The 13,820-nt window shown below is 37.0% G+C and overlaps 1 protein-coding gene across 1 annotated transcript in view; it reads right to left on the reverse strand.

The window, feature by feature from the left end:
* ELP4 (elongator acetyltransferase complex subunit 4) overlaps positions 1 to 13,820 on the reverse strand; it is a 72,816-nt gene that overhangs the window by 15,851 nt on the left and 43,145 nt on the right. Inside the window, exons 9-10 of the mRNA XM_026041099.1 lie at positions 3,643 to 3,751; positions 855 to 961 (exon numbers count right to left, since the gene is read on the reverse strand). Coding sequence (XP_025896884.1) covers positions 855 to 961; positions 3,643 to 3,751 — 216 coding nt within the window. The remainder of the gene's footprint in view (positions 1 to 854; positions 962 to 3,642; positions 3,752 to 13,820) is intronic.

Raw genomic sequence — 13,820 nt, forward strand, 5'->3', positions numbered from 1 at the left:
TCATTCAAAAAGAGATTAAACAAAATGGTTTGTCAGGGATGCTTTGCTGTTTTATGTCTTTGTTAAATATTTTTTTTTTTTTTTTTTTTTTTGCACACAGACTGTATCGACAACGATCACGTTGCCCAAAAAGCCATCTCCCATCTCCGAGCATTACGTGGTTAATAAATACATCAGCTCTAATTGCTTGATAGTTCTATGCTCATTTGCTCCTTAGCAAGATTAAAATGAAATACATCTTTTGTATTACCACCTTCTAGCAAGACTGTCTGCATAAAGGTCACAGAAAAAAGTTCAAATTTAGTAGGAAATTTACTTAAGGACATTAGTGTAAATGATACTGTGTTTAAAATGACATAAAAGAGCGAAAGGTGATTTCAGTAATGCAAAGAAAATGGTTTCTGAATACTGATAAGGACACTTATCCCTCATACCACACACAATTTTAGGCAGCATTATACATTAAAATCCCTCTACCGGGGTAATAACATGTAGCTACTTTCCCACCCACTAACACAAGTAAGAGCAAGTCATTAACATTTAATTAAATATGCTCCTGACATCCTTAGAAACATGTCACGCTTTGTTATTGAAGGTTGTGGCCTACTTTCTATGTACATTTTAAAACAAAATAAACTATTTATAAAAGAGCGATTTAGTGCAGCAAATGAGACATTTTTAATTAGGAGACACAGTCAAATATTTTATAAAACTGTTCCGACCAGCAGAAACACAATGCAATGAATTTACATCATCTGATGCATATTTTATGTATTTCACAAAACCAAACCGAAGAGATGGGATTAGCTCCACCTTTTGGGTTCTAAAGAGTGCAACAAAACTGTTTCTCTTACCTCAATGGTGAACTGCTTCCTTTTTAATCTAAAAGCAAGGTCCTTCGTGTCTGACACATCACAGATCAAGCAATTAAGGCGAGGAATCTGACGAACGTGAATCAAACCTTGTGAAAAGAAAAAGTAAAGGAGAAAAAAAAAATAGGAAAACGCTGTCATCCAGATGCATAAATTAAAGAGTCTTACAGCAGAATTCTGTATATTTACACACACTCATCCTCCCCTTTTTAAACTGGAGCTTACTACCAGAAGCAATGAAGCAAACGGTGCGATTATACTCAAGTAATCAAGCAGAATAAGATAAACAGAAATCCTTGTGCGAGGAAAACTAATTGCACTTTGGTACAGAAGTACAGATGTAAAGAGGGATCTTAATACTTGTCAAAACTACAGCCGGTTTGTGTGTGATTTTCGCTTGTATTTACAGTAAGCAAATATGGCTATCACCTTGCATGCTGCCCACGGCACCACTGAGTGATCTTTATTTTATTAAATGCACCAGTAAGCAGCCAGCAAAACAAGGCTTATGGGTTACTGATAACCACTGAAGCTCTAATGAGAGCTACATTGTGCCTCGAAAATAACTTTTAAAAAAGCCAGTGGAAAATAACAATTTAGATGCTGCTTTTTGATACGTTTTTACCCCTTCCTTTCTTCCTAAAAGCAGCACATTTGTTGCATGCAAGAGCTTTATATAGCCGCTCAGGTTTTTGCAACACAACTAGCTACACTGCAAGCTCTGCATTCTGTCAGCTGAAACTCAAGCTGATTTTTTCTGACAAGGACGCTGGATGGTTTTTGTGCAGCCTAATATAGTTTCTGAACAACCTAAGGGGGAATTTCTACAGCTGAAAACCAGGAAAATTCTACGGGGCTTCTCAATTACTGGCCTATATTTGCTATGCAGGAAGACAGGGTCTAAATGGAAATACGGAACATTTAGAAAAGATGTCTAACCTGAAAATGGCAGCTGGGAAAAAACAATAAAGCCCTTATTGAAAATAGGACAAAGTATTGTTTAGGGAATTATTTATTTTTTAAAGGGAGAATAAGAGGAGACATTTTTTGAAAAGCAGAATATTTTAAAAAGCACAATTTATGCAAATACTAATTATTAAAATCAACATAACTAGAAAAATACTGTTACTCACATTAATGCTTAAGCCTTTTACCTCTTTTTTTTTAATTTCAAAATGTAACCATTATATGCAATCAGTTATAGTATAAGGATGCAAAAATATTATTCTATAAATTCTATTTAAAGATTGTCTATATTATTCTTACTTTTTTCAAATTTTACTGACTTGTAAGCCTTGTAAATTTGCAGACATTTTAATAAAATTACTAATGCATGATTAATTGAAGAAAGCAATAATTTAATCAAACTTTTCCTCACTAATGCCCATATCCTCTATCAGCTGCAGTAAAGAATCTTCAAAATATATTTTAAGTAAAAAGAATTCACCTTGTTAAATAATTATTAAAAATAACCACCTATTTTCAGAATGTTAAAGAGCCTGCCTAAAATACCTCTAAAGCTATTTATTGCCATGTAAGTAGCAGAAAAATCACAGAGCATACAGTTTCACAGGAAAACAGGAAATATCTGTTAAAATACATACATTGTCCTAAAGGATCCGCTCAGCACTTTGAAAAGGTATATCAAAATGACAGAACTATGTTAGCATAAACAAACACCAATCTCACTTATACAATTGGAAAAATAATTAGGCAAATTATTCTAGCTTTTGTTCACAGCTTCTTTTTATAATCTGCCTCCTTTCCCATGCAATCAACTATCCTTCACTTGCTCGGCCAACAAGATTTCTCGCCGATTTATTAAATTACAGCTGCACATAGGCAGTGGTGTTTCAGCACTGTCTTTGCTCCTTTTTCTACATGCTCTGCCATGGAAAACGCTGCCACATCCGCACACGTTGACAGCAGCTTTCGGGTAAGCAGTTCACTTTCCACTCGAGGTTTCCATGGAACTACAGTAGTATCACAATAATAATAGCTGTAATTTATGCACACTCAGAGCACTGCGCTGGATTAGCTAAACCTGTTTGTTATTCACTGCTTGGGCTGCGCATAACTTCCAATCTCATCTTTTAAGATTTAAATAGTTCTGCTGCAGCAGCTCACAAAATCTTTGGGAAATTAGCCACGAGGTTAAACATCTGTGCCCGTTTTGAAGATAAATCACCGGAAAGCTTGCAAAAAATTATGTATCTTTACATCACTATTAATTTCATATTTTAAATGCTGTACATAGCTGCATTTATCTCCTCAAACGCCAAACTGCTGTTACATAAAGCCACAGAACAGCACGCTCTTTTTAGGGAAAGTTTCCATATTTCATCCTTTGGCAGTTTATTCGCCTCTATATAATGTATGTTTGTCCGTGTTCTCTATTTACGACTTGGCAGCTCCGGAGTATTGATTTCAGGACAAGTGCAGCTCGCTGGTCAGAGGACTGCCAAGCCGCGCCTGCCTGCGAGTTCCCCAGAGCCTGCCTGTTGAGATGCACGTCTGATTGAGCCCGGCCTCCGTAATCCGGCTTGACAACATGCAAGGGGTTGCCATGTTGCCTTTGCAGCCCTAATGCGCTGGGCTGAAATTTTCCCTACCTCAAGACTGGTTGGGAAGGGGAGAAACATTTAAGAGGTAAATTCGCAAATAAAATCAATGGTTGCTTTATAGCGGATACTCCAATTGGAGGGAAAGCTGCTAAGTGCCCCAGAAATGCTCAGGGCAGAATTTTTGCCTTGCTAAAGATGGGACTTACCATGGTAATCCTTGTATAATGGATTGGTTTCTCTCTCGGAGCCAATAAATGATTCAAGACCGACTACCACATCTGACAAGTTTGTTACACGTTCCATAATTGCTTTATTCTGTAAGACATGGAAACAAAATACACATCCTATGTGATGAAAAAGGTAATTAATGTTCGTGGAGTAAGCCTTGGTGTTCTCAGTGACAAACTGAAGACAAAAAATAGGTCATCAATACCTAGAAATCATCTCTGAGGGTTTTCCAAAAGCAAAACCAAACCAAAGAAAAACCCTGAAACGTGATTCTAAAAACATACACTTGATACGAAGATGCCAAGAAAAAGCCAATTCAGAACTACTTTTCTCTCTTTCCCCCAGCTCTAATGCACATGTTTGCTCACTCTGGAGGTCATGAGAAGCACGGGCGGTAGTTACGCTTTCTTCATTGACTTCTGTCATGAATCAGATGCCTGGCTTTTTGTGTGCTCTGAAAACCTTCTTCTTTAATACACTTAGGGACATTGTGTCTTGTATTTTGAGAGCTAACATATTTGCTCATATTCGGTCTTTTCTAATGATGAGCAATTACAAAGTAAAAGCAAAGTATTTTTTCCAGAAATTTTCTTTCTAAAAGTACCTCATTACATAACACACGAATCTGAAGCTTCAAGCAGAACCATCCTGTGTCAATATATTTGTAATTTATAAGTGAATTCACCTCCTGTCCAACAAGGCATTGTCACATGCCTTATAGCAGCTATTTTCTGCACAATTTTAAACTTGATTTTATATTACAAAAAGCAATATTAAAAGACCACAGCGGCGATCCTCATCGGTAACCAGGCATAAAATGATCTTAAATACTTTGATGTTGTAACTAAGTAACAAGAAAAGAGACAAATGCATTAAAAGCAAAAACCTCCTTTAAACATGAAGTCCTCCTATTAAAGCTGCCCGTGCAGCTTGTACGCTCCTGTTCTTGATGGCTGTAGACATTATATCTGCTAAACTTCCTGGCATACCAAAATCAGCCACTTAAAAAAACCCATCGCAAATAGGAAGAATTAGCTCTGCAGCTCTAAATTATAATTTTTATTTTTTAAAATTTTTAAAGTCTTTTGTATATTCTGTACTTCTACAAACAGTGACCAACATTTTGTATGAAAGGTCCATTTAAATATATACAAAGAATATCAGTAAGCTACTTTATAAATAACACTTTATATATTAATTAGGACCAGAGATAAGGAGGATAACCCAAGATACAGTAATAAAAGTCTACGCATTACACTGGCACATGGATTTATTAAAATGGGAAACAAGAGACCAGCTGCTTTCACATTTCCGCGTCTGAACAACTCAGCCTCTTCTCCAAGCCACCAAGCAGCCTCCAAAGGCAGACAGCTAAGTTGGACATTTCCTATTCTTATCAGTGAAGGATCTGAACTCTTCTTAGACCATTACATAAAGTAACCTGTGACCAATGTGCTCATGCTGGAAAGTCTAAACGCATTGCCTGGTACCCTTATGCTCCCTCCCTTCCCCACCTCATGGAGCAGATGGCAATAAGTCCTGGGAACTGATCTCTTTTCAAAGGCCCTATTTGTGCCGAGGCCAAAACAGTGCATCCCCATGGAATCAGAGAACTTCCATCTCACCTATAAAGCCAACTTCATCATTTGTGACAAAATAAAGTTATGCTGCAGAATTTCCTTCCCGAGGTCTAACAAAACTCTGCCTACACATCAGACACCAATCTCGGAAACTGTGTGTCTAATTACATCCTCCACTGAAATATTAAAGCAGGCTTGCAAATCATTTCCTCTTCAAGGAGGAGAGAGCCAGAATACTGCATTTTAATGGAGCATCTCGGCCGCATTACCCTGCAGGGGCAATCACATAAATGGGAAGTTACCTTATTTTGCCAGTCCTTCAGCAGGTTGCTACATGTTCCTTCTCACAGGCAAGCAACACAAAACTGTTACACAGATAAACTCTGACGATTTCTGCAAGTTAATTTAAACTCTTAGCACAGAAAAACTACTACACCATTTGAAAAAACTGTTTGCTATTAATGTTTCTGGCTTGCTAGCACTGATAAACAACAGGCTACAAAAGCTGTGGATAGCAAAATGCCCAACCATCAACCTATATTCATCTCTAAGTCCTTTAACTCCTAAGAACAGAATGTTTTCTATTTAGTCTTAATTCTGAAAAAATTGAGGAATGCCATTAAGTGCAGCGCTGCTGAGACAGCAGTTCAATATTTGTCTACCAATACCTAGCCCAGGACTAGTTTCAGCTGTTTTCTGCCATGCAGCCCGTTTGCCTATGTTGATTTTGCTGCTGCTTTTCCGCTAAGTCAAAATATTCTCCTGGCTTTATGCGGGGTAGCTTGGGAAATATTTTGCACAATGACTTGCCACAACACAGAGATGTTTGCTTAGGTGGCATTGCTGCCTCAGATCTATATCTACCTTGTATTTTCTAGTTTGCACCGTTCAGCACATTAATGTGCGAGGGATGCTGACGTCAGCACGCGGGTAAGTTGTGATGTATGGCACCCTGACATTAACACACAAATCATGGTGCCCCATCTGGGCTCGAAAATTTAACAGAGCTCCAGATCTTCCTCCAGCCCCATACAAATCTACCTCCTGCTTCTGGCATAAACTTGGCAGCTCTGGAGATGAGCCAGGACATGGGTAGGAGGGAAGCCAGGAGCAAGGAGATTCAGGGAAAGAGTTTGTTGGCAGCTAGAGAGGTATTGTTTTAAATTACATTAACAATAAATAAGAAAACCTCAACACCCTCAACCCAATCCTGGGAAGTTTTCAGTGCTGCGAGATGCACTGCAGCTTTCCTAAATTAGTTAGTTCAGCCAAAATGCAATTTTTCTAACAACATGGTAGCAACCCTGTGGTGAAGGCTGGGCTGAGCATCCATTCTACACCTTCCTCTGTGTATTTTATGGAAGAAATTTTCCTTGAAGCTCCAAACTGTCCTATTTAGGCTCAATCAAATGGTACTTTCAACATGATGTCTAAAGAAAATCCATTTAGCTAGACTGATACGTAAATGGGAGCTTTTTTTTTTACCAGCTTCTGGGAAAAGGAGTTTATTGAAAAAAATTCTTTGTTCTCCTATTTATTCAAAGAAGCTATGAGTAATCATCTGTGTTTCTTTAAAATATTTATCTGCAAATAAAGCAGCTCAAAACTTAACTTTTCTGTCCAACTATAATGTATGGTATTCTAACACAAATACGTGTGTGGTAATGTATGCTTAGATTCACATACTGAAATTAATACAGTTTATTTTTCCTGGTGACTTTTTACATACCACAATTTTATCATTGCTACTGTTCATCATATCCATCTTGTTTCACCTAGAAGACACATTAGAAAAATTTCTTTCTACACTTCAGGTACTTGTTCTCCTTTATTATCCTGTCAAAAATTCTGCAAACCCCAGATACATGTCCTCCTATTACTTTCTGAGATTCTAAAGAAATTAAAAGCTTCAAAGTTTATGTAATAAAAACGTTCACATTTTCAGACTCTGTGATGAGGTAAACAAAGTTCCTTACAACAACTTTTCTATACAGTAGTCTTAATATTTAAGAGGAAAATAGAGGATATATTACAGTGCTACAGTAAAATCTGACTAGAAAAAAATCTGTATAAATACATTAAGCTTTTGAGTCACAGATTTCATATTTACATTTGTTCTCTAATACCTTAACTCAAACATAAGCAGACAACTCAAACACTAAGCAGAAAATTAGGAATCTATAAAATGAAGTCTCTTTTCAAACAAAAACACACAAATTTTTGGCAGAGGGTTACATTCAACTTTTGAACCTTTAAAGGACCCCCATCACTGATTTCTTTTCAAAACACTTAGTTAAAAGATAATAAAGTGAATCAAAATCATTCACCTAGGAAAAGTGAACCCTAAAAGAGCTTTCATTACCTAAAGAATGTTATAAACAGCAGACGACACAACATTTTAAGGTGAACTCGTTTATCAAAATATTTGTATCAAGGTTTATCAGAAGTGTTAAATTGACCAGAGTCATTATTCTTAAAAGTCAAATACTCCCCCAAAAGTTGTTAGATGAACAATTATAAGACCCAGGTTGCATAAACTTGTAATTATAGAGACTGATTTTTGTTGTTACCATCAGGGGAGTCCAGTCATCTTCACCCTTCATTTTAAACAACAGAAACTCATAATAATAAATAGCAACCCAGTAAGTTCATGCAAATAAATAAGAATGCTTTGAATTTAAGCCACATTTTTGATCTGAGAGCTCAAAAGTTACTTATGGCTATGTTTGTCTCTATTATACTTGGTTGTGAAGTTGAAATGCTATTATAATATAGCAAACCAAATGGCACTACAATGGAACACTGACTGGGCATGCAATAGATGAAATAACTCTAGATATTTGCTAAGAAATGATCATATAACAATATGGAAATGTCTTCACCATATACAAATATTTACTTGTTATTACTACTTAATCCACAGTCCATTTTAAAAATGAAAAGGTAAACTACTAATATTTAAAAAAGCATTACTTAAAGATCAATCACCATTGTCAGTTATTGCCAATAATAAAAATCACAGAATTAGTCTCACACTTTATTTTGGTAAATAAATGCATGCAACTCTTCCAGACAACATCAAGTCACTTTTAAATAATTTTAAGTATTAGGCCTCTGCACTGATTTTAGAGAGAGATACAGTTTGCAAGTCTTTTCATCCAGCACAAATTCTAAAAATAAAACACATGCTCAGCCTAGAAGTATTATATCGGTAAATAACAGATTGTGTAGACTTAAATTACACCCTCATTCTAACTTGAAGTAAAGCAACAAAACCTAAGTATAAATGTCAGCTCACATGGTGAAATTGTAGAATAGCTTTTGGTTTATTGTCCACTGGTGTGTCCAGCCTGTATGTCCACTAGTTTATATTGCTGCATTAGCTAATTAAGCAATGAATTATCTTTGCAATGAATTATCTTTGAGTAGTTTCATTATGAAGTCACAGAAGCAAGGAAAGGACACACAGCAAAGACATGAGCAGCATACATGCATAGATGCAACATACGCAAAATATTGGGAGGGGAGTGACAAAGCATCTGTTGGCCAATATGGTACGTGATGCATTAATTCCAGATCTTGGGTGATCTGCTAAAGTGTTTTTTTTTTTCCCCCCCTCCTCAAATAACATTTGCATTGATAGTCTGCATAAACTCAGAATCCTTCAAATGAGAAGCTAGTTAAAATGAACATTTTTGTACCTTAAAGAGCCAAAACATTTGACCATGGCTACCTTCTCTTACGCCTGTAATGCTGCCACTGCTATAGAAAATCAGCAACTATCATCAACTATTTTTTTTCCTCAGATGAAGACAGAGAATGTGGTATCTCATTAAAAAATTCTAGATAGATTTTAAGAAAATAAAAAACAGAAATTTAAAATGAAATATTACACATCAACAAAAACTGCCTTTCTATCTTCACTAAATATGAACGATCTGACATTTTCTAATACTTAAGCTCAAAAAGAACAATTATCAACAAACCTCAGTGACATAACAATTTACTTTGTACAGTACCAAGGTTTGCTCTCATGATATTCTTAACAGTGATATCTAGGGCCATCCTCTGCAAAATAAATTTTGTCTCAAACAATACAGGCAAAATAAGCCTAACAGTTGTTGGTGAAGTGCAGCAAAGTGAAACTAAAATTACAGAGTTCAAATAAAACGTCTCATCTGTTGACCTCAAAGAGCTATAGACAGAACAGGCAGGCACCACATTCCCCATCTCTAAGTAATGCACCAAGCACAGAGATGTCGCCTGAGCTGCTCAGAGACGGAGGGGAGCCACCAGTGAGCTGGGAACCCAAGCAGGCTCTTAATTCAGTCCCTGGCCACCATCACCCCTTTGAGGCTGAGACTGGGCCTTTAGGATACTGAGGAAATACTGGGCAGAATGGTGTAGACAGGGGAGTGCAAACCTGGAAGGCAACGGGTTGAAAACTAGTTCTCTCTCTGAAAGAGGTGACAGGCAATTGGGGAAGGTAAAACGGGACCTGTTTTGAGCTGAACCCCAGCTCAGTGCCTGCCCCTTCTGCTTCCCATTTCCTAACAGACTGAAAAGTGAGAGGCACATTTTTATACCTTATTTCAAGGCCATAACAAAGCTGCTGAAAATCTATTTTAGACTAACTGGGTTAACCAAAAATCTTAAGAATCCACCAGGAGTTAATCATTATAGAAAGAAAAATGGCTAAAGGGAATTATTCAGTACAAAAAAGGTTTCAAGGGAGACATAAGAAAGTGTCTCATCATTTTGCCTGAAAAAAAATCACTGCCGTTTGCTTACCAAGGCTAACTACTCCTGCAACTTCAAATCTCAAACAAGGGCTCCTATTTTATTCACAAGTGATCAAAAGGATCACAGACACCAAAAGGAAGATCTCATTGATCGTTTGTGACCAAGCGGTCAGATTCCAAGATATAAAACCATTTAAAAACTAATCCCTTATTCAGCCTCAAATTACAGGCTGTCACCAGGAGCAGGCTGGCAAAGCTGGCTCCAGATGGGCAAGTGGCAGGGCAAAAAGCAGAGGTGGGGCAGGAAGGACGGGGAGGCTGGAAGGGCCAGAGCAGAACAAAAGACTTGACTGCTCCCTCTGCTGGCAAGGCCCTCACCTGCTTTAATTTTTAACTAATGAGTAGGCATTTCTTTAATTATTTACACTCTGGCCAATAAATAATGCAGAATGTTCCTTCCCCAGTCTGTTGCTGTGTGTTTGCACATTTTTGAACTTACGGTGCCCTATTTCACTAGAACCATTTGTCACAGGATCAAGGCGCAGGCACTTACCTAATGGCAGAGTTGCTCATTTGGCATTTTAATCGTTCACAAAGTGAAGGGCAAAATGAATCTCTTTACCTGGGAAAATGTATTTAAATTGGATACGTGTTTTATATTTCATTCACACATTTCATAATATTTGGATAAACTGTTCACCACCTGATGCTACGTTAGGAAGCAGGTTAGGTAGCAATAAGATCATATGAAAGGAAAGCCAAACACACAAAAACAGCCGTGCACAATGGCAGGTCATGCAGAAAAGCCCCGTTCTTCCACCCAGGTCTCAACCGGGGAGGCCAGAGACAACATTTGCACCGAAACCAAATTAAAACCCGCGGAGAAGTCCCTCATTACTCGCTCCACGCTATGAATTAATAGCTGCCCTGAGAAGGCTTCGGAAAAAATCTGTCGTAGCATTTTGGCCTCCGACCAGCAGCTCGCAGGGCAGGAGGGCTGAGCTTCCCTGCCCAGCGCTGGCTGCTGGGCTCCTCCGGCTCCCGCCTTTCCAGAAGGCTCCAGCCCCGGCATCCTCGCCTGCCAGTTGCTTTGCTGATTTTAATCTCCCAGGACTTCCTTACAGTGGCTCCACTATGCTGAACTGGCACTTGCTCCTCCAAGTGAGTTATTATTAAACTTGTAGGTCAATTGTGGCACTAACAACTCTTTGGAAGCTTTCAGCCACGGTGTACAATTTGCTGGTCTAATTAAATATTAATTCTAAGTGTTACATTCTGCGGCTAAGAGCTTTTATTTTCCATCATCAGTCTGGAAGAGAAAGAGGTTACAAGGCTAATTTAATCTTTTTTTTTTTTTCCCTCCCCCCTTAGCATTAAAGCTTAACTACACAGGCACAAAAACATCATTAAAGATGCAGTATTCCTTTTTATTATGATTATATTGTAATTAATAGAGCAGGCCTAAACACAAGGATTTAAAACTAGATTCTGAAATTTCAGGGTTTTTAAACTTCCAAAGTTCATATAAAATTGTCTTTAGCAAAGCAATATTCAGTTATTTGGAGGCCATTTAAAACATTATATATATATATATATATATATGCTGTGATTTAAATAAAGTTTAAAAAAATATTGCATTTTGTTCTGAAATACCTCATATTTACTGCAATATCGTCAAGGATTTTTTCGGTAGAGTTTAAGAAAAGACTATTTTTGCTTCAGAGACACAAGTGGCCTCGCTTACAGCGGTAACTACGTTGTCCCGCTCTGCTTCAAGCCATGTTTCTGGTTTTTACTTATCACTGTCCAAACGGGCTCAAAACACGAGCCTCTTCCCGTCTGCTTCCATAACAGTTGGGTCCATGTCTGGACACTGGGCATTATATTAACTACGTAGTCCAGTAGCCAAAAGCTTCCATATGCTGGAACAGATGACTATCTCCATACTGCGCCAGGATATTTAACCGTTTAGATCTAATATTGCAGTGCAGAGACTTGGTTCTAAATCTTACCTAATTTTTCAAGTTTTCTGATGGGTACCTACAAATTACACGGATAAAATGTGAAATAAAATAGAGCCACGTTGCATACCTTCCTTAACGTCTAAAAAGAATTATTTTGCAAGAGTGATTTTTTTTTTTTTTTTTTTTTGTCTGAAAAACAGGTTACTGAGGAGGTGGTAACAAGGATGCAAATATTATCTCCCTCTATAAAAGAGATAAGAATGCTGTTGTAAGCCTGCTATTTTTACATTTAATGTGACTATCTTATCATAACCAAGCTAAGCCAATTGAAGACCAATTACTATATGTAGTTTCACATGTACCTACCATTTGTTTTTTTAAACGGGTTTCTGATTACCAAATCAGAAATGGTAGGGCCAAAACACAGCCCATGAGCAACTATCAACTTGCTTTCTTAAATAGTAAAATATTTCTATTTCTTTTGCAACTTGATTAGCAAATATTGTATCTAAGAACAGAAACTGAAAACACAATTCAGTGCCACACAATTACACTTTAAACGGTACACTTTTATGCACTGTCAGAAACTCTTGGCTCTGTTTTTATTTCTATGGCTGCTAAGCTAGAAGATTCCCCATGTATGACTGTGTATGTATTAAGGAGCAAGCTGAAAAACGCCAATTCGGAAAAAAAAGGACAATTTCATCTTCAGAGTTCCTGTCTTGCAGAGGATTTCAGAGCTTACCTGTGGTAAACTACATGACACTTGATCTTGATACAAATTCCTCTATAATGACTATATCATCAAAAGCATCTGAAAGTTATTCAGCATTTTACACTTGTGAGCTAGGAGAAGTTAGAGGTCCAAGGCATGCAATTATTCGTAGCTCTTGTCGAAGGAATAAAGATTTCAAACTGTGAGAAATTCACAAGCTATGGGAGTTCACATCTCATAATCGTAGAGCAGCAGCAGATTCTCAAGTAATCTATAGCTTGACTCGGAGTTTAGTCGCTAAATTACTCAGTGTGAACACAAAAGCCCATGGATGTGAAAAGGTTTGTTTCTGATTTTTTCTACACTGAAACATAGAGCAAGTCAATACACTTCACTGAATTCAGAGCATCAAACCATTAATATTGTAGGAAATGAATTTTTAAACACATTGGAGGAAATAATGAAAATACCTTGCTAAACAGAACGTCAGACTCTGAGGAGAAATACTGCAACCAGGCTTATTCATACCGACTTTTCATTAGTTAATTAATTTCCCTTGGTAGGTGCTGACAAATACAGTTGTTAGTCCTTACCAGGAACAAAGTTTCATGTTCACAATAAAGGATGGCTTCAATAAGAGATGGGCTTTCTTTCCATAAATATAAGTGTGAAATAATATAAGAATTATAATTATTATAGCTATTATTATACCTAATGTTACAACACCATTGTGCATATTGTAAGTACAACAAAGTGATTTTCTGTAATTAAAAACAAAAGGAAAAAAGAAAATACTTTAAATTCTTATTTAGTACTAATATCTATTTTCTAGTACTAATATCTATCCAATTCTAATTTAGCAAATATCCAGCAGGGATACTGAAGTGCTTTAGGTCACATGCTATAGCACAAAAATTTTCAATTGGGTATCAAAATTATCAGATTATCAAAGTATAGAAAAATAACTCTGATTTGTTTATATAAGGTTTGTTAAATTGGGACAGTGTAACAACAAATCTGTCATCATGTTGCTCAATGCTTCGTTTAAAAAATGGAAGCCTTTTTCCCTTTTAAATGCACAATCGCATTTTATGGGCACAAAGCATTTTTGAGAGGCGGTAGAAAGACTTGAAAAATAACCTTCCATCAACTATT

Source organism: Nothoprocta perdicaria, unplaced genomic scaffold (genome assembly GCF_003342845.1).
Source record: "Nothoprocta perdicaria isolate Ctin4 unplaced genomic scaffold, notPer1 scaffold_28, whole genome shotgun sequence".
NCBI classification, from domain to species: Eukaryota; Metazoa; Chordata; class Aves; order Tinamiformes; family Tinamidae; genus Nothoprocta; species Nothoprocta perdicaria.